Raw genomic sequence first — 23,537 nt, forward strand, 5'->3', positions numbered from 1 at the left:
TGACATACTGCTCTTTATTGATAAATATCCTGGAAGGCATGTATTTAGTGTAGTGAGTTTGTCAGATCTGAGGTGATAGGACCCTTTGCGAAGGAGCCAGTATGTCACAGTAATACCAAGCAAAAAGTTATAGCTGCTGCAGGCTGTTAAGCATAATTTCTAAAGCAAGCTTCACCTAGTGTAGTAGTAATAAGAATAATAGAGTAGTATTGAGATACTGTGCAATTTTTCATAGCATTAGGAGTGTTTAAACCAGTGTCTGGGCCAATTTTCAGGTAGTTTCAGGGCAGATAATTTCTGTTCTGCCTACCTGAATTTCCCCTGCAAGTTTGTCAAATCACAAATCAGAAGTGAACAGTTTGCAGTGACTGTGTTTGAGGAAGAATACAGGACTGTGAGATGTGAAAGGCAGGCCCCAAAGTGACAGCACAGTAAGTAGTAGGAGAAGGAAACTAACATTACAAAACCAAATAATGTGTTTTCTTCTATGTGTTTTTCTTGGTGAGGTTGAGGTTGTGTATTAAAGCACTGCAAGCAGTAAATGTCAGCTGATCAGGAATATTTTTTTAGCTGGAAAATGCTGATTTGTTAAAACCAAAATTTTGTGAGGAAACTCTTTCAAATCCAATATGAGGGGTGGGGGTGGAGTTGGAGGTGTGGAGAGGGAGTTGGATTGACACCAGAATAGCCAATAGCCCAATGGTGAGGGTACTCACCGGGGATGTGGGAGATTCTGTTCTGAGTCAGGCACTTGAACCTGAGTCTCCCACATCCCAGGTGAAAGCCCTAATCCTTTCCCTCCCACCCCACCCCAGGGATACTGGCTATTTTGATGTGGGGTCTCACTCTTTTTTAATCAGAAATTTGGAAGCGTCTCCATTTTATTCTGATGAAAACAAATGTAAAAACCTTAAAAATTTTTACAAAACAGAATACTTGTTTTCGGGCCAGCCCTAGTAAATGTGTATAAATAAATAAATAAATGTGCATGACCAGCACTTAATATGGAGATCATTCTAGGTCTCAGTGACCTTGGCCAGATTTCCAAGGCTTTACGTTTTCCCACACTGTTCTTGAAAAAAATTTCTGATGTATTAGGCACAAAAAAACTGCAGGCTCTTACATAGCTTCACTATAAACCTACATCTTGCTTTTCTTCAAGAAATATATTTTATTGCAGCTATTTCAAATGCAACCCCCCTCCTCTTTTGATGAGATTCCATATATACATCATATAGTACTTATGGGTGATAGGGAAGACTGGACTTTTTAAGGCACTTATGTGTTTTTTAAGGTGCATTCTGCCTTACAATTTCAGAAACACAGGTCACTTGAAATTTAGAGTCACTTCCCTAACACCAATGTAAGGGTTCAGATAAGTTTTCCTCATGACTTTCTCTGATCTTGCAAATCTAACGTTAGACACTATGGAGGCAGTAGACTTTCAGGCATGAAATCACCAAGGAGTAAGGACTGGTCTACACTGGGAATTTACATCACCATAGCTACATCTGTCAGGACCATGAAAAATCCACATTGCTGAGAGATGTAGCTATGCCTACCTAACCTCTGGTATAGACAGCTCTAGGTCAATGGAAGAATTCTTCCATTGACCTAGCTTCCGTCTCTCAGGGAGCTGGATTATCTACACCTATAAGAGAAGCCCTCCTGTCAGCATGGGTAGCGTCTACACTGAAGCACTGTTATAGCAGTTTGAGTGAGCGAAGATGTGTCCTGAGTGTCAATATGCAAAGAACAACTTCTAACTAGGAGAAACCACAGTGCAGGTCTTGCTGTCTTGGCTAAAAAGAGGCTCCCTTTGGACTCACTTAGTTTGAATTTCTGCCTACAGCTCATGTTGATGTTGGTTTGACTCTTGATTGCAGGGATGCATAGGAGACAAACACGCAGTGAATCAAGCCACCTGGTGGGGACTCGATTAATTACATTTGTTCTGACTCATTGGAAGATACCAGAGGCAGCTATACAGAGCATTTCTCATGAGTGCAAGTAGCTCTTGTTTGTGTCCCCCAGAGGCTGAATTACTCTTATCTACCCAAAACAAATTTGGTAATTGCCTATTTATAAACTCCACATTCAAATACATAGTGGCTAAAGCCAACCCAGAAGTCACTGTCGGACTCAGTTTGAACAATTTCTGATCAGAAAGCTGTGCAACTGACTAATTTGCTGTGCCGTACAGAAGATCTACATGGGAAAATAAGTCTTAAGTTTAAATAAAAATTTTGACAAGTCTTCAGCCTGTTGAGTGCTGAGGCAGGTATGCAAACCTGCTGTAGCATTTGGTTCCACAAAATAGCCCTTCATTTCAGTTTGCAAGGGATTTTCTAAGAACCAGCCCATTCAGGTTGGTTGGGAGGTTTTTGTTTTCAATAACTGCATGCTTCCAAAGGACTCTTCCACCTTATGTATCCATCCTGCAACCTCTAGTGAGTGTCTTCAGCTGAGGCCTGGTGACAGTCTCCTGGGACTTTGGAAAGTGTAAGCTAAAAGTGCCACATCTTCTGTTTTTGGAGTTCTAAGTAGATCCTAGTTTTATTGAGGTATGTCCCAATCCCATCTGTTTGTGGGCACACACGTATACACGCTGTCTGCAGAAACTAGGAAGCCCCTCAAGCTCAGCACTAAACCTGTGAGGAAAGTAATGCTCAACAGTCTAGCAAAATAGCTAGGGAACCTTTAGAGGACTCCTAGATACCCGCAGTAAGAAAGAAAAGGTTTAGTCTCACTTTTATGGAATGTCAGGTTACACTCTGGTACTTCTAGAAGACCCTTGTGATTGTGGTGGGCAGGTGGATCCACAAAGGCAAAAGATGAAGTGAGCAGGCACCTGTGACACCCTCGAAGTCCAGGAGAAATGGGAGAGTTACTAGCGCACAGTTCACTTTTTTCTACCTGACGAAGGGAAAACAAGTTGGGAGTGAGGGAGGTCCTCTGGGTTGGTATTGAAGAGGAAGCGATGTCAACTGTGGTTAGAGGAATGTCTGGGCTAATGATCATGGAAGTGTAGGACTGGAATGGACCTCAATAGGTCACTTAGTCCGGCCCCTTGCACTGAAGGCAGAACTAAGTAATTAGTAGACTATTCCTGACAGGTTTGTCTAACCTGTTCTTAAAAACCTCCAATGATGGAGACTTCATACCCTCACTAGACACTTGTTCCAGTGCTTAACTATCCTGACAGGAAGTTTTTTCCTAATGTCCAACCTAACTCTCCCTTGCTGCAATTTAAGGTCAGGCTTCTTGTCCTATCCTCAGAGGTTAAAAAGAACAATTTTTCACTCTTTGTAATAACTTTTTATGTACTTGAAATCTGTTATCATGTCCCCCGTCAGTCTTCTCTTCAGACTAAACAAACCCAATTTTTTCAATCTTTCCTCATAGGTCATGTTTTCTAGACCTTTGATCATTTTTTTTACTCTCTGGAATCTCTTTGAAAGATTGGTCTCTTTCCTAAAATGTGGTGTCCACAACTGGACACAGTGCCCCAGCTCAGGCCTTATCATGAACTAGAGTGGAAAAATTACTTCTTGTGTCTTGCTTATAACACTCCTGCTAATACATCCCAGAATGACGTTCGCTTTTTTTGCAACAGTGTTACACTGTTGACTCATATTTAGTTTGTGATCCACTATAACCCCCAGATCTCTTTGTGCAACACTCCTTACTGGGCAATCATTTACCATTTTGTATGTGTGCAACTTATTGTTTGTTCCTAAGTGGGGTACTTTCCATTTGTCCTTATTCAATTTCATACTATTTACCTCAGGCCATTTCTCCAGTTTGTTCGGATCATTTTTAATTTTAATCCTATCCTCCAAAGCACTTCAACCCTTCCCAGATTGGGATCGCCCACAAACTTTATAAGTGTACTCTCTATGCCATTAACTAAATCATAGATGAAGATATTGACCAGAACCAGACCCAGAACTGATCCCTGCAGGACCCCACTCATTATGCCTTTCCAGCCAGTTTTGCACCCACCTTATAGTAGCAGCATCTTGGTTGTATTTCCTTAGTTTGTTTGAGAGAAGGTCTTGTGAGACAGTATCAAAAGCCTTACTAAAGTCAAGATTTACCATATCTACCACTCCTCTCCCCACCTAACCCCCCCCCCCCCCGCCAATCCACCAGGCTTATTTCTCTGTCAAAGGAAACGATTAGGTTGGTTTGACACAATTTCTTCTTAACAAATCCACGTTGAGTGTTACTTATTGCCTTATTATCTTCTAGGTGTTTGCAAATTGGTTGCTTGATTATTTGCTCCATTATTTTTCTGAGTACTGAAGTTAAGCTGATGTTCAACTGTAGCTTGTTTGAAGGAAACGTATTTGACCCCTGTATAAACTTCCTCCTCCCAAGTACACAAAACACAGCAAATCTTGAACCCAGTCTCAATGCATATTAGTCCAGGTTCTACAAACTCAACTGACAACCAGCTATATGAAGCAAACTGCACATTCATATGGATACTCCACTTAAATTAACACAGCTGAATGAGAGTTGAATGCTAGTTCAGCAGCGAATGGGTTAATAAAGTTCACCCCATGTTTCTGACCCTTCTCTTGCTATATCCTTAAGAAGATTCTAGCATAGTGGGCCAAACATTTGAAGTAGTCAAGAAAAATGGTGGCAGAAACTTCCACCAGTGGAAGGAAATGATTAGTTTGTGGAAGTATTTAGACTAGCACTATAATACGTACCTTCTGATGTGAATTATTTTGAAGATTCATACCGAATAACATATACAAGGGAGAGCTGGGATGTGAAAAATCATGAGCATTTGGCAGTATGAATGCTTTGCTAGTAAAATGCTGTGGTTGAGAAAATGAAAAGCTATTTTTTTAATTGTCAGCAAATTCATAAATTCATACATGTTCATTTTCAGGGTCTATGCAGTGTACAATTCAGTAAAGGGATCCTGTTCAGAGCCAATTAGCTTCACCACTCACAGCTGTGCTCCAGAATGTCCTTTTCCACCCAAATCCTCACACAGGACCAAAAGTTCACTAACCTTACAATGGAAGGTGAGTAACATAAAGTATATGAAACCTAGAAAAACAAAGTGAAATACAGTTACCTGTAATCAGTGTAACCATTTTAAATTATTTAGTGCTGTGATACTATTGGTTTCCACTGAGGGAATTATGATGTGTTTTAAAATATTTCATTGTGTTGTTTGAGATATCCTAAAATAATAATAAAAAATTACATATATTGGGGAACTGCATGTATTAGAGGCTTGGAAAAAAGGTTTGAAACCTTTTGCCAGTTGTAAATCCAAACTTTGTTGACTAATGATGGAATTTTGTTACCATATGATGACTGTTTGATGACCTATAATTAGGGTTGGCAGAATTCAATTTTTCTTTTTCTTTTTTTATAATTTTGGTGGACATTATCAATGTTTATTTTTAAGCATTTTTTATTTTTATTGATTTAAGTGTTCACAATTGAACGAAATTGGGGAAGGGGCAGAGAGGACCAGACAATAATTATTTAATGACAGTACATGTTGAGATGCAAAAAGTAAAAACTATATAATTGTTAAAGTACAAATTGTCAACATCACATCAAAATATACAACGTAAATATCCTTAAATCAAAGCCTAATAAGTTCTCAAGCAGCGTTTTTCTTACTTTGCTCATCTGTATATTTTGATTGTTTTCCATGGAAATATTTTTGTCTTTTTGTGTGTGTAGAGTGAAATCGGCATGTGCCAACATTTAGCAATAAAAATCTAATCCTTCCAAGCCTACACATAATTTTGCCAATATCAGTTCACTTCCTGGTAGACAGGTGGCACTATTGAGCGCTCTGTTGCTATTCTCAATGATTAAATAGAATGTGGCGTCTGGACAGCTCTCAAACCCCGAGATCTGGTCCCTTCAGGTGAGGCATAATGGCCAGATAATATGACCACTTGCATTGGTGTTGCCCATGCTGCAGGTTTGTATTTTGGTTTTTTAAAGACATCATATTTGCGGTCTCTCAATGCAGTACCTTTCACAAACACTAAAATGACTGACTTTTAAAAATATATTAAATTACTTTCATCCTCTTCTTATTACATACTAAAATGTTTGCCAAGCTGTGTGCAAAACAAGAGCTCTGATTTCATTTTAAAATGTAGCCATTTGGCTGGAGAAAGGAAATGTGTTTGTAAACTTCTTTCCAAGATCTCATTTTTTGTTTGTTTTTGTTTATAGGCACCCATTGACAATGGTTCAAAAATCACCAGCTACCTGTTAGAGTGGGATGAGGTAAGTGATAACTAGTTACAGAAATATTAAAAAATGAAATGACTTATTCAGTAACATTCTGATTTGATGGATATGCTGGGTAAAGAAAAAGAATTAAACCTGGAGAACCAAACCATAGGAGAATGAACTCCTGATGGCATTCGACAGAGAGGAAAGATGGAGAAGTTGGTTTTCCATACATGTTCTTACGTTCTTACGTTCTTGGTTTCGCACCTTATACGTTCATTTTTTTGGGATCAGGTGTTTGGTGCAATGAGTTTATTAATTTATTTACAATATAGTAGTATCTAGGAGCCCCCGTCACAGACCAGGACCCCCCTCTGCTAGGCGATGTTCAGACACACAACAAAAATACAGCCCCTGCCCCAAAGAGCTTAGGATCTGATCCTGCAGTCCTTTCTCATAGAAAATTCCTATTGACTTCAAATTAATAGTGTCATTTATATAGTGAACACACTATTTGTCGCTTTACAGAGACGATAAAAAAAGATGAGGTCTGTGTCCCAAATAGCTTACATTTTAAGTAGATAATATAGCCATGGGGCGGCAGGGAGTGAAAAAGCAGGTTATTGGAACAGAATTCTTGAGCATGCCTCTTGTTTTCTTCCATTATGCCAGTAATATTTTGGCACCACTTTTCCGAGGGCAGGTCTAGGGAATATAATCTTCCTGGAAGAAGTGTGTATTGAAAGGAGACTTTACAGACGTGAGGACAGAATCATAGTGGGATCACAGAGGGGCTTCCAGGGTTGGGGCCAGCATGAAATCAGGTGCCAAAAGCAGGAATGGGGGGTCTGGGTTTAGTTATGCTATGTGAAACACATCTACCTGCCTTATATAAGGCTATTATTTTGTGAGCAGTCTTCAACTGCTGTGCTACTGACATATTTCCAGATCATTATACTACATCTGACAGCACACACTGTGCAAACATTCATTCTGTGCAGTATCACAGCAAGTGTCCCTGCATGAAGAGAAACCCACTGAAGTAAAGAAATTAAACAATAGCTGCAGAATGGCTCGCTGCCCACAGTGCACAATGTAAGGAAAGGTTAGTGACCATTTTAAAAAAGGCAAGCTGGAGAAGAGTTCAGTGGGGGGAAAAATCCTTCCATTTATTATTCTCATCTATTACTTGTTCAGCATCATACACAAATTCATGCACCATAATCCAGGGAAGGCAAAGCAGAAAATGAAACTGAGAATAAAGCAGAAAACGAGTCAGGAGAACCAAAAAGATCTGGGCCAGGATAATCAGAGACATAAGTCTTGCAAGACATCATACCTTCTGCAACCAGATCCAAATACTGCCGTCCTTTCTCATGCAAAACTCCTCTTAATTTCAATGGGAGCATATCACCAAACCAGGGCGAGGTGTGAAAATATGGGATATTTCTAAAATGCTAAAAGAGAATGAAAGAGAATGGAAACTGATAGCATACCAATAATAGAATGTGAATACCTGGTTAGGGTGTAAATTTCTGTCATCTGCCCTAGAGCCTGAACCAGAGCCCACAGAGGACAATGGAAACATTCCCACTGTTACAGAGCTCTTAAATAATAACATAGAAAGGGTTTTAACCAAGAATAATAATAATACTTTGCATTTGAATAGCATTTTTATCTTTTAAAGAGATGTAGTACTACTACTCTTCTGCAGAAGTGTAAGTTAAGGTACAGAGAGTCTCAAGTAATTTGCCCTGGGCAACACAGTGTTTCAGCTAAGTCCTGGCTCCTAGACCCTTTGGTCTAGTTCAGAGGTCAGCAGCCTTTCAGAAGTGGTGTGCCGAGTCTTCATTTATTCACTCTAATTTAAGGTTTCGCGTACCAGTCATACATTTTAACATTTTTAGAAGGTCTGTTTCTATAGTCTATAATATATAACTAAACTATTGTTGTACGTAAAGGAAATAAGGTTTTTAAAATGTTTAAGAAGCTTCATTTAAAATTAAATTAAAATGCAGAGCCCCCCAGACTGGTGGCCAGGACCCGGGCAGTGTGAGTGCCACTGAAAACCAGCTCGCGTGCCGCCTTCGGCACGCATGCCATAGGTTGCCTACCCCTAGTCTAGCTGCTAGATTACATTTCTTCCCTAGTAATAACATTGCAGTTGGATCCATGAATGGATCCTCAGCCAGTGAAGATGAGAGAGAATAATGGACACAATAAGTTGGCATGCTTCATAATGATTTGACATGACTCTGAGTGGATTAAAATATAGAGCTACTGAAAATGGGGATCAAACAAGATGGCTGTTGCAATACTCCGTCAGATAGCAATGCATACACAGAAGTATTTTGGTAGAAAAAATAATATTGGCAGACAAATGGACTGCTGAATTGATGTGTGACCTGAAAATAGATTATGGTCCAGAGTACAGGAGGTGATGTGCAAGAGGACCGTTGTCTCTGCAGGAACTTGTTTTTCCATCTGAAAGAAATGTATTCTGGAAGGCAAGGCATTGATTCCTTCGTTTGACATTTCACTGATGTCTCTGTATACTTGTGTTCATATTTCACTATACGAGTTATGGCATCCAAGTAAGTAGCAGAGTGCTCACTCAGTATTCTATACCCTCTCATGTAGTTATGCCAAATGCATGTAGGGGAAAACACAAACTTTCTGTTACAATGCTGTACTGCATCTCAGTGAAATCAAGACACAAATAGGGGAAGAGGAGAACACTTGCCAGGAAACAGCAAAGGCTTAGCCAGATCTCAGCTAGAGCAATATTCATTAGCTACAGGGTACAGAATAAAATATAAACACAGGAAAATCAGTGATGAGAAGGAAATTAAATTGTGTCTGTAAGCAGAAGGAACTGTGCATGAATGGAAAATGAGAAATCTGCCATTCTCAGGGTGGCTTTCTAATTGTATTTATTTGATAATCTGCCTTCAGAAAATTACGCCCCTTCATAATGAGGGATGGTGTGAGAGTTCCCTGTGAAAAGCCCTCTGAACATGGGAACTGCAATACAGATTATCAGACCTACTCCTGGAAGAGTAAAGCCTCATGCTACAGAAACAAAATCGGCATTGTGAGAATCAGAGAGCAATAAAACTGATCAAGGGAAGGCACAGGGCCAAAAGTCAGGCACACTGGCACATTCCCCCTGGAAAAAGCATGGGACTGCCACAGAACCACCTCTGAACAAAGCATGCAATCTATTCACGCTAATGATGGGTTTTTTTTAAGCAGCCTATTATCACTTCATAGCAGCAAACAGTAACAGATGCTATCACTCTGTGGTATGTTTCAAACCTTGGGGTGTGTTTAATGTTAACTCTGTCTGAAGCAAAACCTTATTGTTTTACAGGCTGTCTTCAGTTAGATTGTGAGCATTTAAAGTGCTTCCAAGAATGCAGATAGCACCATTTTCAAATTTAAAAATAAACTTGCTGCAGGGAGGATATAACACTGGCCAGTCAGGGGACTAGGCAGTACCCTAAAATGCAGCAAGAAGACTGCACTTTAAATCCATTGATGGCCACAGTCACTGAGACTTCCAGGCTTGTGTTTATTTAAAGATTTCAGCTGGTCTCATTAGCACTTCATCAGGACATAGCACACGAACAGTGCATTCTACCGGACTACAGAATTGCCCTTGTGTGGGGTGTACATACCACATTCCCAATGCTCTCCAGAAGTGGCTCAAGTAGCTATCCAAAGAACATTCAGTCAGATAGTCTTGTCTTCCAAAAAGAGCAGATCATTACCTCTACTGTGCATTATCATTTTATTTTCTTAGTAGGGCAGAGAATAAATGTGGCAGTTACTATCCAGAAGGCCCAATTATGCAGCCTAATGCTTCACATACGTGAGCGATTTGGGACTAGGATCCAGCTTGGGTTCTGAATAGTTTTTATCTGTACCAGGCACATGACAATGGTACCTGAGAGCCTGTGTAAGAGGTATAGGGTCAATATTCTCTTCTTAAGCTGTTTCTTCTCAAGTGATACAGGTTTTATTAGACAAAGAGACCTGAATTGACCTAGAGGGGTGTGTTTTTTATTATCTGGTTTCCTGCATCATCTTGTGGGGATTTCCAAAATCCTCACTAACCCTTTGGGATCACCAGTTTTAGATCACAGCACAAATAAGCTGGCATTTGTTACTTTAGTGGAATTGCAGATATTGTTTTCTTGCTAGAAAGGTGGTCAGACTCACTGAGTTGTGCCCTCAGGTAGTTGAAGTCAAGAGGTGTTGCATCCTATTCATATAGCAGGAGCGTTATAACTTTCGTCAATATTTCTATATGCCAGTTTTATCCTGCTTTCTTCTTTCCCCCAAATGAGGGATTTGAAGGATTTTGTCAGCTGCAGGGTCTGCTACCAATATGATAAGAAGAAACTAAAGACTAAGAACATCAACATAACAACACTGCAATCCATATTAGGAATTATGTTTTTCTTTTTTCCTATTTGGATTAGACTGGCTTTAATGTTTGTTGGTTTGCTTGTTCATTTAGTAGAATTTGAAAATTGTAAAGAATGACTAAGATTAGAGTGGCACCTTTATTTTCTTTTTCCTACTGAGCTCCTAGAACCATAAAGTTTCAGAATTTGACTAGTAAAAATGGTTTCCATAAAATAACAGAAGGTTTAATAGTGACTGGTTTTTAACAATAAAATCTGTTCATCTTACGAAGTACTGCTCCAACTCAGTGCCTACTGCTATATACTCATGCCTGCTTAAGAGATCCTCCCCTTCGAGAGGATCAGAACTGGGCCCCCTTTTCAACTCTTTTGGAATTCAGATGGGATTCCAGAGAACTTCTGAACTCTAGCTGGGCTCCCTGTGATATGGGGTCAGCTATAGTAAGCATGGCAATGAACTAGCCATTCGTGAAAACTCCTCCCTGTGGCTCAGATTTTCCCTTATCCCCTTTTTGAACAGACACTGACTAAACCAGGGGTGGGCAAACTACAGCCCATCAGCCATTTTAATCCGGCCATCAAGCTCCCGCTGCGGAGCGGGGTCAAGGCCTGCTCCGCGCAGCTCCCAGAAGTAGTGGTATGTCCCCCCTGTGACTCCGACATGTAGGGACAGCCAGGGTGCTCCAGTGCACATGCTGCTTCCACCCCAAGCGCCAGCTCCACAGCTCCCATTGGCCGGGAACCATGCCAAGGGAGCTGCATGGGAGGCGCCTGCAGATGGGGCAGCATGCAGCAGAGCTGCCTGGCCACGCCTCCACGTAGGAGTTGGAGTGGGGACATGCCGCTGCTTCCAAGATCCACTTGAGATAAATGCTGCCCAGAGCCTGCACCTCTCCCCTGCACCTCTGCCCCAGTTCTGATTCCCCCTCCCACCCTCCAAACCCGTCGATCAAGGCCAGAATACTGTGACGGGTTTGATCACAGAAATCCCCTTGGGAGCTACCAACTGATGTGCCAAGACTACTACTGCCCCTGTTTTCCTGCCCTGGCAGCTTAGGACTTCAGTGCCCTGCCTGCTTCAGACCCAGACCCAGGTCAGAATCACGTTCCCTAACAGCTGTAGGCTTGACTGAAAGCTGCTTACAGAAGTGTTCTTATCTTTAACACTCAGATGCCCCAACTTCCAGTGGGGTCTAAACCCAAATAAATCCATTTTACCCTGTGTAACGCTTATACAGGGTAAAGTTATATGTATCAGAAGGGTAGCCGTGTTAGTCTGGATCTATAAAAGCAGCAAAGAGTCCTGTGGCTCCTTATAGACTAACAAGTGTAGACTATAAGTCTGTTAGTCTATAAGGTGCCACAGGACTCTTTGCTGTTTTTACTAATAGATATGCAAAGCTGTTCCCCCCACCCCGGTTAATTATAAGTAATTAACTCTGCATTAACTAATGAGTAAAAAGTGATTTAATTAAATACAGAAAGTAGGATTTAAGTGATTCCAAGTAGTAACAGACAGAACAAAGTGAATTGCCAAGTAAAATGAAATAAAACACACAAATCTAAGTCCAGCAGCTGAGTACAGATAAAAACCTCACCAATCAGCTTCCTTTTACAGACAAGTCTCCTTCTTGTCTGGGTCCAGCAATCACTCACACCCCCTATGGTTATTGTCATTTGTTCCAGTTTCTTTCAGCTATCTTTGGGGTGGAGAGGCTCTCTATAGCCAGCTGAAAACCAGTGGAGGGGTCTCCCACGGGCTTAAATAGACTTTCTCTTGTGGGTAGAGACCCCCTCCTCTCGCCTATTCAAAGTCCAACTCCAAGATGAAGTTCTGGAGTCACCTAGGCAAGTCACATATCCATGCATGACTCACAGTTTTTACAGGCAGAAGTCATTGCCCACATGGTATCTTGTATGTCTCCAGGAAGACTTCTTATGTGGATTGGAGCATTCCAAGATGCATTGTTCCCCAAGTGCTTCTTGATTGGGCACTTAACCTTGCAAATTCCTTTCTAAAGAAGCTGACAAAATGCCTCAGGGCTTGTCTACATCACAAAGTTGCAGCGCTGGTGACGGGGTTACAGCACTGCAACTTAGGAGGTGTACACATCTGCAGGGCATCACCAGCGCTGCAACTCCCTGTTTGCAGCGCTGGCCGTACTCCCGTTTTGTCTCGGGTGTAGAGGATCCAGCGCTGGTGATCCAGCGCTGGTAATCAAGTGTAGACACTTACCAGCGCTTTTCTTGACCTCCGTGGAATAAGCAGGTATCCCAGCATACCTGAGGAAGCCTCTGGTAATCAAGCAGGTCTCCTTCCCCGGTTTGCTCTCGCGTTCCCCGAACCCCCGAGCAAGCAGGTCTCCTTCCCTGCGGTTTGCAGGGTGGTTCGGAGAACGCGAGAGCAAACCGCGGCGAAGCTGGTCTCCTTCCCCGGTTTGCTCTCGCGTTCCCCGAACCCCCGAGCAAGCAGGTCTCCTTCCCTGCGGTTTGCAGGGTGGTTCGGAGAACGCGAGAGCAAACCGCGGCGAAGCTGGTCTCCTTCCCCGGTTTGCTCTCGCGTTCCCCGAACCCCCGAGCAAGCAGGTCTCCTTCCCTGCGGTTTGCAGGGTGGTTCGGGGAACGCGAGAGCAAACCGCAGCGAAGCTGGTCTCCTTCCCCGGTTTGCTCTCGCGTTCCCCGAACCCCCGAGCAAGCAGATCTCCTTCCCTGCGGTTTGCAGGGGGGTTCGGGGAATGCGAGAGCAAACCGCGGGGAAGCTGGTCTCCTTCCCTGCGGTTTGCTCTCGCGTTCCCCGAACCCCGAGCAAGCAGGTCTCCTTCCCTGCGGTTTGCAGGGGGGTTCGGGGAACGCGAGAGCAAACCGCGGGGAAGCTGGTCTCCTTCCCCGGTTTGCTCTCGAGTTCCCCGAACCCCGAGCAAGCAGGTCTCCTTCCCTGCGGTTTGCAGGGGGGTTCGGGGAACGCGAGAGCAAACCGCGGGGAAGCTGGTCTCCTTCCCCGGTTTGCTCTCGCGTTCCTCGAACCCCCCTTGAAGCCGCCCAACAGCGCTGCAGTGTGGCCACATCTAACACCACTTGCAGCGCTGGTTGCTGTAAGTGTGGCCACTCTGCAGCGCTGGCCCTATCCAGCTGTACTAATACAGCTGTAACAACCAGCGCTGCAAAATTGTAGATGTAGACATACCCTCATAAGGCTTACTTAGGGCTTGGCTACACTTGAGAGTTACAGCGCTAGTGGTGGCTTTACAGCGCTGTAACTTACTCCCAATCCACACTGGCAAGGCACATACAGTGCTGTATCTCCCTGGCTACAGCACTGGTTGTACTCCACATGGACAAGAGGAATAAAGAGAACAGCTCTGGTGCTGCAGCGCTGGAGTGCCAATGTAAACAGTGATTAATCTTACTACAGTGTAACTGACTTCCAGAATTTTCCCACAATGCTTTTAACTAAAGAACTCTCTTTGTTTTGTTGTGATGCCTCTCTTTGTTTCGTTGTGAACTCGGGGCTCCCGGAGCTGCTTATCTAAAAAACAAACACAGCAATTGTTTGCTCGAGCAGAGGCAGGCAGGGAATGTCCACAGCTAGTGTTTGCTTAAGGAGAGAAACAGCAAGCTTGGCTATACTGGAGAGTTGTAGCCCTGATGGTGGGTTTACAGCGCTGCAACTTAGTGACTGTCCACACCTGCAAGGCACATCCAGCGCTGCAACTCCCTGGCTGCAGCGCTGGCTGTACACCTGGTCTGCTTGGGGTGTAACAATTGCAGCGCTGGTGATGCAGCGCTGCTCTGCAGGTGTGGCCACGAAAAGCGCTGTTATTGGCCTCCAGGGTATTAGGAGGTATCTCAGAATGCCTGCTCACAACAAACCGGAAGAATGGCTGAACTCCGAGCTCCCCCGAGCTGCTTATCTAAAAAACAAACACAGCTCCTGTTTGCTCGATCGAGCGGAGGCAGGCAGGAGAATTGCTTTGGAAGGTTCACAGCTGTTTGCTTGAAGAGAGAAGTCACACAGCAGAAGGGGAGGGGGGAATCCGTGTTGAGCAGCTGCTTATGTGGTCTGAAGGCTATTTAGGAGTGCATAATTTGCATTTAGTGAATAAGAGGGGTGGGGAGAGGGCTCCAAACTTTTAAATTGATTGCAGGTTGGTGATGTGTATGTTTCAGTCCTTAGAACTTGCAAGGCAGGGAGCTGACAGATCAAAAAATCCACTCTCTCTCTCTCTCTTCCCCCCCCCCCCGTGTTCCCCCTCACCCTCCTCTTTTGAAAAGCACGTTGCAGCCACTTGAATGCTGGGATAGCTGCCTACAATGCACCACTCCCAACAGCGCTGCAAATGCTGCAAATGTGGCCACACTGCAGCGCTGGTAGCTGTCAGTGTGGCCACACTGCAGCACTTTCCCTACAGAGCTATACGAAGACAGCTATAACTCCCAGTGCTGTACAACTGTAAGTGTAGCCATACCCAGCAGGGCTGCAGGGGTGGGGAAAGGGAGTCCGTTGGAGCAGCTGCTTATCTGGACTGAAGGCTATTTGCATTTAAGAGTGAATGAGAGAGGGGTGGGGAAAGTGGTCGGAATTTGCAAGGCAGCGAGCTGACACAGTGTCGGCTCCAAAAATCCGCTCTCTCTCTCCCCCCCATGCTCCCTGTCACACTCCACCCCACCCCCTTCTTTTGAAAAGCACCTTGCAGCCACTTAAACGCTAGGATAGCTGCCCATAATGCACCACTCCCAACACCGCTGCACATGCTGCAATGTGGCTGCACATGCTGCAATATGGCCACACTGTAGCACTGGTAGCTGTCAGTGTGGCCACACTGCAGCACTTTCCCTACACAGCTGTACGAAGACAGCTGTAACTCCCAGCGCTGTACAGCTGTAAGTGTAGCCAAACCCTTAGAAATCAAGCAAGTATAGAGCTAATATTCATAACTTCAAGTACAAAAATTATATATGTGTACAAATAGGATGAATAGATTCAGTAAACCATAACCTTTGCAGAGATATGTTACTCCAGTTATGTCATATTCCCATAAAGCATTATGGGATACATCGCCACAAGTACCTTCCTGCACCCCAAACCCCTCATCCCCAGCCCCACCCCAGAGCCTGCAACCCCAACTGGAGCTCTCACCCAACACCCCCCCCCCGCCCACGTACCCCATTGCACCAGCCTGGAATCCCCTCCCACACTCTGAACTCCTCATTTCTGGCCCCACCCCAGAGCCTGCACCCCCAGCCAGAGCCCTCACCCCCTCCTGCACCCCAACCCCAATATTGTAAGCATTCATGACCCGCCATACAATTTCCATACCCAAATGTGGCCCTTGGGCCAAAAAGTTTGCCCACCCTTGGACTAAACCTATGGTAAACGATGATTGGGCTGAGATTAATAATATAAAAGACAAAGGCGTTCCTGCTTTTTTATTTCAAACAAACAAACAGACAAACAAAAAAGCCCTTTCCAATATAGATGGACACAAACTTTTAATTTCCTTCTGGAATCCACTCAGCTGGTTGCAGTTACTCTCTATTATAATTAATTTACAACTTCTACCAGACTGGTGGAGCTGCATTGATCCAGTTTCATGGAGCAGGCTCTGACTCTCACTGCAGCAAATACTTAGCATTGGAAAGATCAGGAGCAGAATTGAGCATCCTGGAATTTAGGACTGGAGAAAGAAGCAGTAGTGAACATGTCATGGGCTGCTGTCCATGTCATTCCTCCCTCTGTGCTATGTGTTTGAGGAAATGATGAGGTGTGTTGAAAGCAATTTATGAAACTTTATAAGATTAAAACTTGGAAGCTGAATATTTGAAGGATAAGAAGGGGGTTCTGGGAAGATTGTACAACTCCTGGGCAGCAGCCTATGCCTGCTTCCCTGTTCTTCTCCAAAATTATGTCAGCATTAAAGCTTTCATAAATCTCCAAAAAGGGACTATTTCCAGGCTATTAATGCCAGGATCATTAGAAATATCAGCCAGCCTTTCCAATTAGTGCCAGTAGAATCTGAAATACCAGCCTGTCTAAGTAATTGGTGTCATGGTATAATTCCCCAAATCTGAACCTTAGAGTCCAAAAATATGGGGTACCAGCATGAACTTCTCTAAGCTTAATTACCAGCTTAGATCTGTTAAGCTGCCACCACCCAAAAATATATAGTGTTTTGGGGCACTCTGGTCCCCCCAAAAAACCTTTCCTGGGGACCCCAAGACCCAAATTCCTTGAGTCTCACAACAAAGGGGAATAAACCATTTCCCTTCCCCCTCCTATCTTCCCCTCACCCAGAGGCAATACAGATTCAAACTCCGTGAATCTAAAACAAAGGGATTCCACCCTTCTCCTTCCCTGTTAAGTACAGACTAAATTCCCTTGAGTCTTAACAAGAGAAAAAATCACACAGGTCTTAAAAGCAAAACTTTTAATAAACGAAAGAAAAAAAGTAAAAGGTTATCTCTGCAATTTAGATGGTAAAAAGTTACAGGGTCTGTCAGCTTATAGAAACTAGAAAGAAGCCTCCCCCCCCAGCAAAATACAATTTAAAATACTTCCAGCAAACTACACATTTGCAAATACAGAAACAATCAAAAGACTATAACCACCTTTCTTACTAAAAATACTCACTCTTCTGAATATATAAGAGACTGTAGCAGGGAGATTGGCAAGAAAACTGGTTGCATGTCTAGTCCCTTCCAGGACCCAGAGAGAACAAAGCCAAAACCAAAAACCACAAACAAAGGCTTCCCTCCACCTAGATTTGAAAGTATCTTGTCTCCTGATTGGTCCTCTGGTCAGGTGTTGCAGGTCACTGTTTGTTAACCCTTTACAGGTGAAAGAGACATTAACTCTTAGCTATCTGGTTATGACAATTGGAAATACCAATAAATGCAGACTAGGTCAGCATAATGTGCAATACCAGCTCTGCCAGCAAATCTATACATGAACAGATTTATATTATTATAAAGTTGAACATTGTCGTCTACAGTATGCTGAGGGGTTTTGAGGGCAGGGAAGTTGTGGAACAGATTGCAGAATTGCAAAGATTTGACCAAATTTTATGAAAATTATAGTTGCATGATATAATATGCTGGAATTCTTTGGAGATGACCCTTGGCTCCTAATTCAGAAATTAGCATTAATACTGCTGTGTCAGAACCTCCCATGACTGCTTCATTTTCAGCTAGGACTCCCCTTATTGTATGCCTTACTCAATCCACTCATCATTTGCTCACTCCAATCCGCAAGAGGTTTTTTTGGTGAGGGGAGCAAAAGGTAGAATTTTCATTCAGGTCTGCATTTGTCTGCCAGATAAATAGTTAATAATCAAAGAAAAATGATCAAATACAGTTGAGGTTTAAACAAAAAAAGAGGAACAAAAACCACTGCTGCAAATGCATCAAACGTAATAGAATCAGGACAGTTTTTAAAGGGTTGTAGAAAAAAATCATCATTAAAAGCATCTGAGTCTGAAGAAGAGTGTTTCTTAAAAAGAAGAAAGACCTTCTCTTAATAACCCTGCAGTTTCTAACTTGCACTTTTTTAATACAATGGGTGTGGTGCAAAGATTTTGTAATAACCTACATATTGAGACATGCTGCCCCTGAACTGCAAAGCGTCACCTACCATTCTTTCTCCAAGATGTTTTCTATCCAATAGCTGTGTTTGTCAAAGGATTTAATATGTCATAAACTACTTCTAGCTTATAAGTATCTTTTAAATAAGCATCAGTTTAGATAAGAGTCACGAATCCTAAAGTGTTTTTCCCTTAATTTAGCTGAGCTATGTAGCAGAATTACAACCAGGGCAGCTGGAAAACATCTAAATAGATTGTGCACTAAACTGAGTACTTGAGCAAATGGAGAATGGTACCGTATGGATAAAAGTAAGATAGGGCAGTTCGTCAGTGTGTTGAACATCCCTTATGTGACTCCAAGTTCTGTGCATCACAGGAGGTCTGCATGATGGTTCTGAGCTTTTGGACACGTACTTTCTAGATGTGCTACACTCTCCTTGGGGCGTTCTGAGGAACTTGAAGTTCAGAGTTGTGACATAGGCTCTTTCATGTGCTTCCATAGCAGTGACAAAATGGAGCCTGATTCTCCAATGCACTGCACTGTGTATACTCATTCACATGTGTGGCGGATGAGTGCAAAGTGCAACCAGTTCAGAATAGAAGCGTTTGACTGCCACATTGTGCAGGATCAAGGAGTGGAGAATTGGGTCCACTGTCTTTCCTATGGAAATGCAGTCACCTAGATTTGACACTAAAACATATGAAAGATTCTCCTGGAATCATCTTCTGTGATTATGCCAGTTTGAGGTCTGCTAACATCTTTCTGGGAATAAGTTGGTTGCATTTAACGTATTATACAAGGTTAATGTGTGCAGCCATTTCATATCTTTCGGGTGACTACAGTACGTTAATGATCCTTGCAGGATCAGTGCCAATTACAGTAAGATAATTTGGTTCAATAGTTACAGAAGTATTATCAGTTTGTAGAATCCTTGGAAAGGACACTCCGATGCTAACAAAATTACAGGTCCCACTGCCTCCAGGGAAAGATCCTGGCCCTTCTTCCAAAACTGCAGAGGCCTCTAGACAGAGGGTATGTCTACACTGGAAAGTTTCCACACCACAAGTTAGACCACTTTTATTAAAATGCTGGAATTAAACCATGGTTGCGTGTCCACATTGTGCTGCTTGTGATGCTGGAGCACATCCACATTAGCAAAGACAGCAGTGCATTGTGGTAGCTATCCCACTGTGCAACTGGCTGCAGGGTGCTTTGGGAAGGGTTTGCAATGCCTCATGGTACAGGCACAGCATCACATGATGCAGGTTTCCTAATCCCATTGTTCCATGGGCATCCTACTACATTGCCAGCTGCTTTTCAACTGAAGGGGGAGGGAGGGAGTGTGTGTGTGTTTATAGTGGGGGTAAGAGAGACAGTGTCTTTTTGGGGGACAGAGAGTGTTTCAGCATGTTGTTTTGTAAATTCAGACACCATCAGGAAGCAACCAGTCCTGGGGGAGGGGGAAACCCCGACATCAGCCCCTGTCTCTCTTCTTGGGCTCTCTGCACAGCAATCTCTCTCTCTCACACACGCACACCCTCTGTGTTCAACAGCACAAACATTCCACATTGATGGTTTGCTTTGTGTCCCAGAATAGATCAGCACAGCGCACAAAGGCTGTCAGAAAAGGTGCTTTGAAAGGGGAGGGCGCATGTTTCTGGGGCAGCCAAGTTCAAAATAAGCAGTTCCTTGAGGCCTTATGGGGCAGCTCTGAAGGCCAGTTACAGTGCAGAAAGCAATCAAGTGTCTGCGCTGGAGCCTCTGAGCCTTACGACTCTCGTCGCGGTGGTTTTTTTGCAGTGCTGCAGCTGAGGAGTTTCTGCACACAAAGTGGCTTGGCAGTGTGTAATTTGAGTGCAAAAAGCTGCTTTACTACGCAGAAGCTTGACAGTGTAGACAAGTTCATAATTAATCTGATGGAATTTCGTAGTGTAGGGGAGGGAGGCACAATTTGGGGAACTCTGTGTATGACTCAGCAGTGTACCAGAGACTTGACATCCGTGTTTTGGTGGAGCTTAACACCCTGCGTGGGCTACACTCCAATGATTGACAAAAAGAACAGGAGTACTTGTGGCATCTTAGAGACTAACACATTTATTTGAGCATAAGCTTTCATAAATAGCCCACCTTAATCAGTTAGTCTCATTAGAATTGGTATGGCAACACCCATTTTTTCATGTTCTCCGTATATATCTTCCTACTGTATTTTCCACTGCATGCATCTGATGAAGTCGGCTTTAGCCCACGAAAGCTTATGCTCAGATAAATTTGTTAGTCTCTAAGGTGCCACAAGTACTCCTTGTTCTTTTTGCTGCTACAGACTAACATGGCTGCCACTCTGAAACCTGACTCCTATGACTGAATCTTGGGCCAGGGAAGGAATGGGGGAAGGGCTAATGAACCTGCAGCTAGAGACAGCAGCCATTCGCACCTTCTACTGCTTTGGCTTGCTGGGGGAGGATTTCATGAGAAGCCCTTGCACCAAACTCATCTATTCAGGCTTGGTACCTGGGGAAGAAATTTCTTTTCCAGGCCTTTCCATCTCTTGTGCTTTTTTCTCTATGTTGCAGTCTAAAGGAAAAGAGTGAAATTCTCCCCTGTGCAGAGGGGTCAGCACAGGATTTATTCACCACTTAGGTGTCATTGAAACCCTCAAACTAGGATTAAGTGGTGCATAGTGGTGCAACCTGCATGGCACTTGGAGGGAGGGGAGCACAGGTTGTAGGAAGGAAGGGTTTTGAGGAAGCACCGGGAGGTCAGTCTGTTTGCAGGTGGCTTGCCTGCTTGGTGCAGTTGCAGCATCTCTATAAATAGTTCTTTTTAATAAAAAGCCAGTTTAGCTTTAGAAACATGGCAGCCTCTCATGCTGTTACCCAGCATTCAGTACATGAAACACACAGGTCTTGTATTGGCCCTCTGCACAGTGTGAATTTTACCCAGATAGAAGACAAAGTTAAAAAGGCCCAGAGAAGGATGACAAAAATAACTAGCTATATAGTGGGACTTTCACATTTGAAGAGATAGCAGAGACTAGGATTACGTTTGCTTGTGGATCAATTTTAGGGTAATAGCATGACTGTTCCCAGGGCCACCCAGAGGGGGCAAGTGGGGCAGTTTTCCCCGGGACCCCACAGGGGCCCCCACGAGAGTTTTTCGAGGGCCCTGGAACAGGGTCCTTCACTTGCTCCAGGGGCCCCAGAAAACTCTCGCAAGGCTCGGGCCCCCAGAACTGCTTCTGCTCCGGGTCTTTGGCAGCAATTTGGCGGTCGGGGGTCCTTCTGCTCTGGGACCCGCTGCCGAAGTGCCCCGAAAACCTGAGGCAAGGGGTCCTTCCGCCCTGGGACCCGCTGCCGAAGTGCCCCAAAGACCCACAGCAGGGAGGTCCTTCTGCTCTGGGACCCGCCACCAAATTGCTGGATTCAGGAGGTCCCCCACCGCCGAAGACCCCAGGCCCCCTGAATCCTCTGGTGGCCCTGACTGTTCCTTCCCTGGAAGAGGGGACTGTGTTCTGCTCTCATGTCCTGTTGCTTCAGAACATTATTCTCAATGAATTTTACATTAATATTTCATAGATTGAAGAGCTAAAAGCCCTCTCAAAGCTACTGCACTACAGACCAATCACATTACTTGAGATTAAGCAGTCCCTTTTTCAGGTCCACTTTAAATTCAGAACCTAAATGATTTTCAAGAAGATTGTTACCAGATGTGCAAACAAAGCTTCTTATAATAGGAAAGTCCAGGATATTGAGGAAATATATTTGTGTGAAGCTGAGCTCAATTCTTTCACTGAATGAAATATTTAAGAGTGGGATTGGATTGGGAGTTATTTATTAAAAAGGGGATGGGGGAGGGAAGGGCTTCTGGAAACCATAGACTCAATTCTTAGTTGCACTGAGTTTACCCTTGATGCAGCTGAGGGAAAATGCATGGGGGAAAGGTGTCTCTTATGCCCCATTGCTGTTCCTTCAAGCTTGGGTAGGTCGGGGTCTGAAATGACTCCCAGCAATACTTTAGAGCAGCTTCAAACAGGGGCAGCTCCAGGCCCCAGCATGCCAAGCGTGTGCTTGGGGCGGCATGCCGCAGGGGGCGCTCTGCCGGTCGCCGGGAGAGCTGCAGGCTGCTCCATGGACCTCCCGCAGATGTGCCTGCGGAGGGTCCGCTGGTCCCGCGGCTCCGGTGGACCTCCTGCAGGCATCCCTGCAGAGGGTCTGCTGGTCCCGTGGCTCTGGTGGAGCATCTGCAGGCACGTCTGCGGGAGGTCCACCGAAGCCGCGGGACCGGCGACCGGCAGAGTGCCCCCCGCCGTGTGCCGCCGTGCTTGGGGCAGCGAAATGGCTAGAGCCACCCCTGACTTCAAAGGTGCTCTTAATTATGCCTCCAGAAGCTGAGTATGCTGTCTGCCCTGTGTCACCTCTCCTATCCCTAATAATCACCTTTCCTATCCGTGACATGCCTCTTATTCTAAAGGGAGCTGGCTATATCAACTTTGGACCACCCAAATATTCCCTCTGTGATGGGAGAAGCCTTAGCTGCACCTTTAGAGCAGCAGTAAAGAATGTTTTGTGCTGCTGAGCCAAAGGTTGGACCCCTGCTGTTCTCTGTAGAATATTGCTGGTATGTTGCACCTTCCTGACCATGAGGAGTGAGAGCCCCTTTGTGGGAGGGGAAAATTAGGAACTGGAATGGGGATTAAAATTGTAGTTCAGGTCAGAAGATTGCATCTACAACAGGGGTCAGCAACTTTTCAGAAGTGCTGTGCTAAGTCTACATTTATTCAGTCTAATTTAAGATTTCGCGTGCCAGTAATACATTTTAACCTTTTTAAAAGGTCTCTCTCTGTAAGTCTATAATATATAACTAAACTATTGTTGTATGTGAAGTAAATAAAGCTTATAAAATGTTTAAGAAGCTTCATTTAAAATTAAATTAAAATGCAGAGCCCCCCCAGACCGGTGGCCAGGACCTGGGCAGTGTGAGTGCCACTGAAAATCAGCTTGCATGCCATAGGTTGCCTACCCCTGATCTACAAGGTATAGTAGCTGCAGGCTCTGTGTAGTTCTTTGGCCAAGCTGAGAAGTGGCGCTGACTTGTGGGAACATCGCACCTTTAATTGGGTTTGTACTCATACTGATTTTGATACTGATCATAAATAGGATAAATTGAAGAGTTCTGAAGTAGGTGGACTTGCTATAAGTGATGCTACAGAATTGGAAGCACTGTGTTATGAGAGTAAGATTGAAACCCTGTGGGCAATCTGATTACAGACTGAATACGTCACACACTAGAAACCTATTT

General features: G+C 43.9%; 2 protein-coding genes across 3 annotated transcripts in view; one reads left to right on the forward strand and one right to left on the reverse strand.

Moving 5' to 3' along the window:
* NCEH1 (neutral cholesterol ester hydrolase 1) overlaps positions 1-23,537 on the reverse strand; it is an 824,131-nt gene that overhangs the window by 523,416 nt on the left and 277,178 nt on the right. The gene's annotated exons all lie outside the window — the stretch shown is intronic.
* FNDC3B (fibronectin type III domain containing 3B) overlaps positions 1-23,537 on the forward strand; it is a 337,214-nt gene that overhangs the window by 209,001 nt on the left and 104,676 nt on the right. The window contains exons 9-10 of the mRNA XM_050965815.1: positions 4,910-5,048; positions 6,232-6,285. Coding sequence (XP_050821772.1) covers positions 4,910-5,048; positions 6,232-6,285 — 193 coding nt within the window. The remainder of the gene's footprint in view (positions 1-4,909; positions 5,049-6,231; positions 6,286-23,537) is intronic.

This window comes from Gopherus flavomarginatus, chromosome 8 (genome assembly GCF_025201925.1).
Source record: "Gopherus flavomarginatus isolate rGopFla2 chromosome 8, rGopFla2.mat.asm, whole genome shotgun sequence".
In the NCBI taxonomy this organism is placed as follows: Eukaryota; Metazoa; Chordata; order Testudines; family Testudinidae; genus Gopherus; species Gopherus flavomarginatus.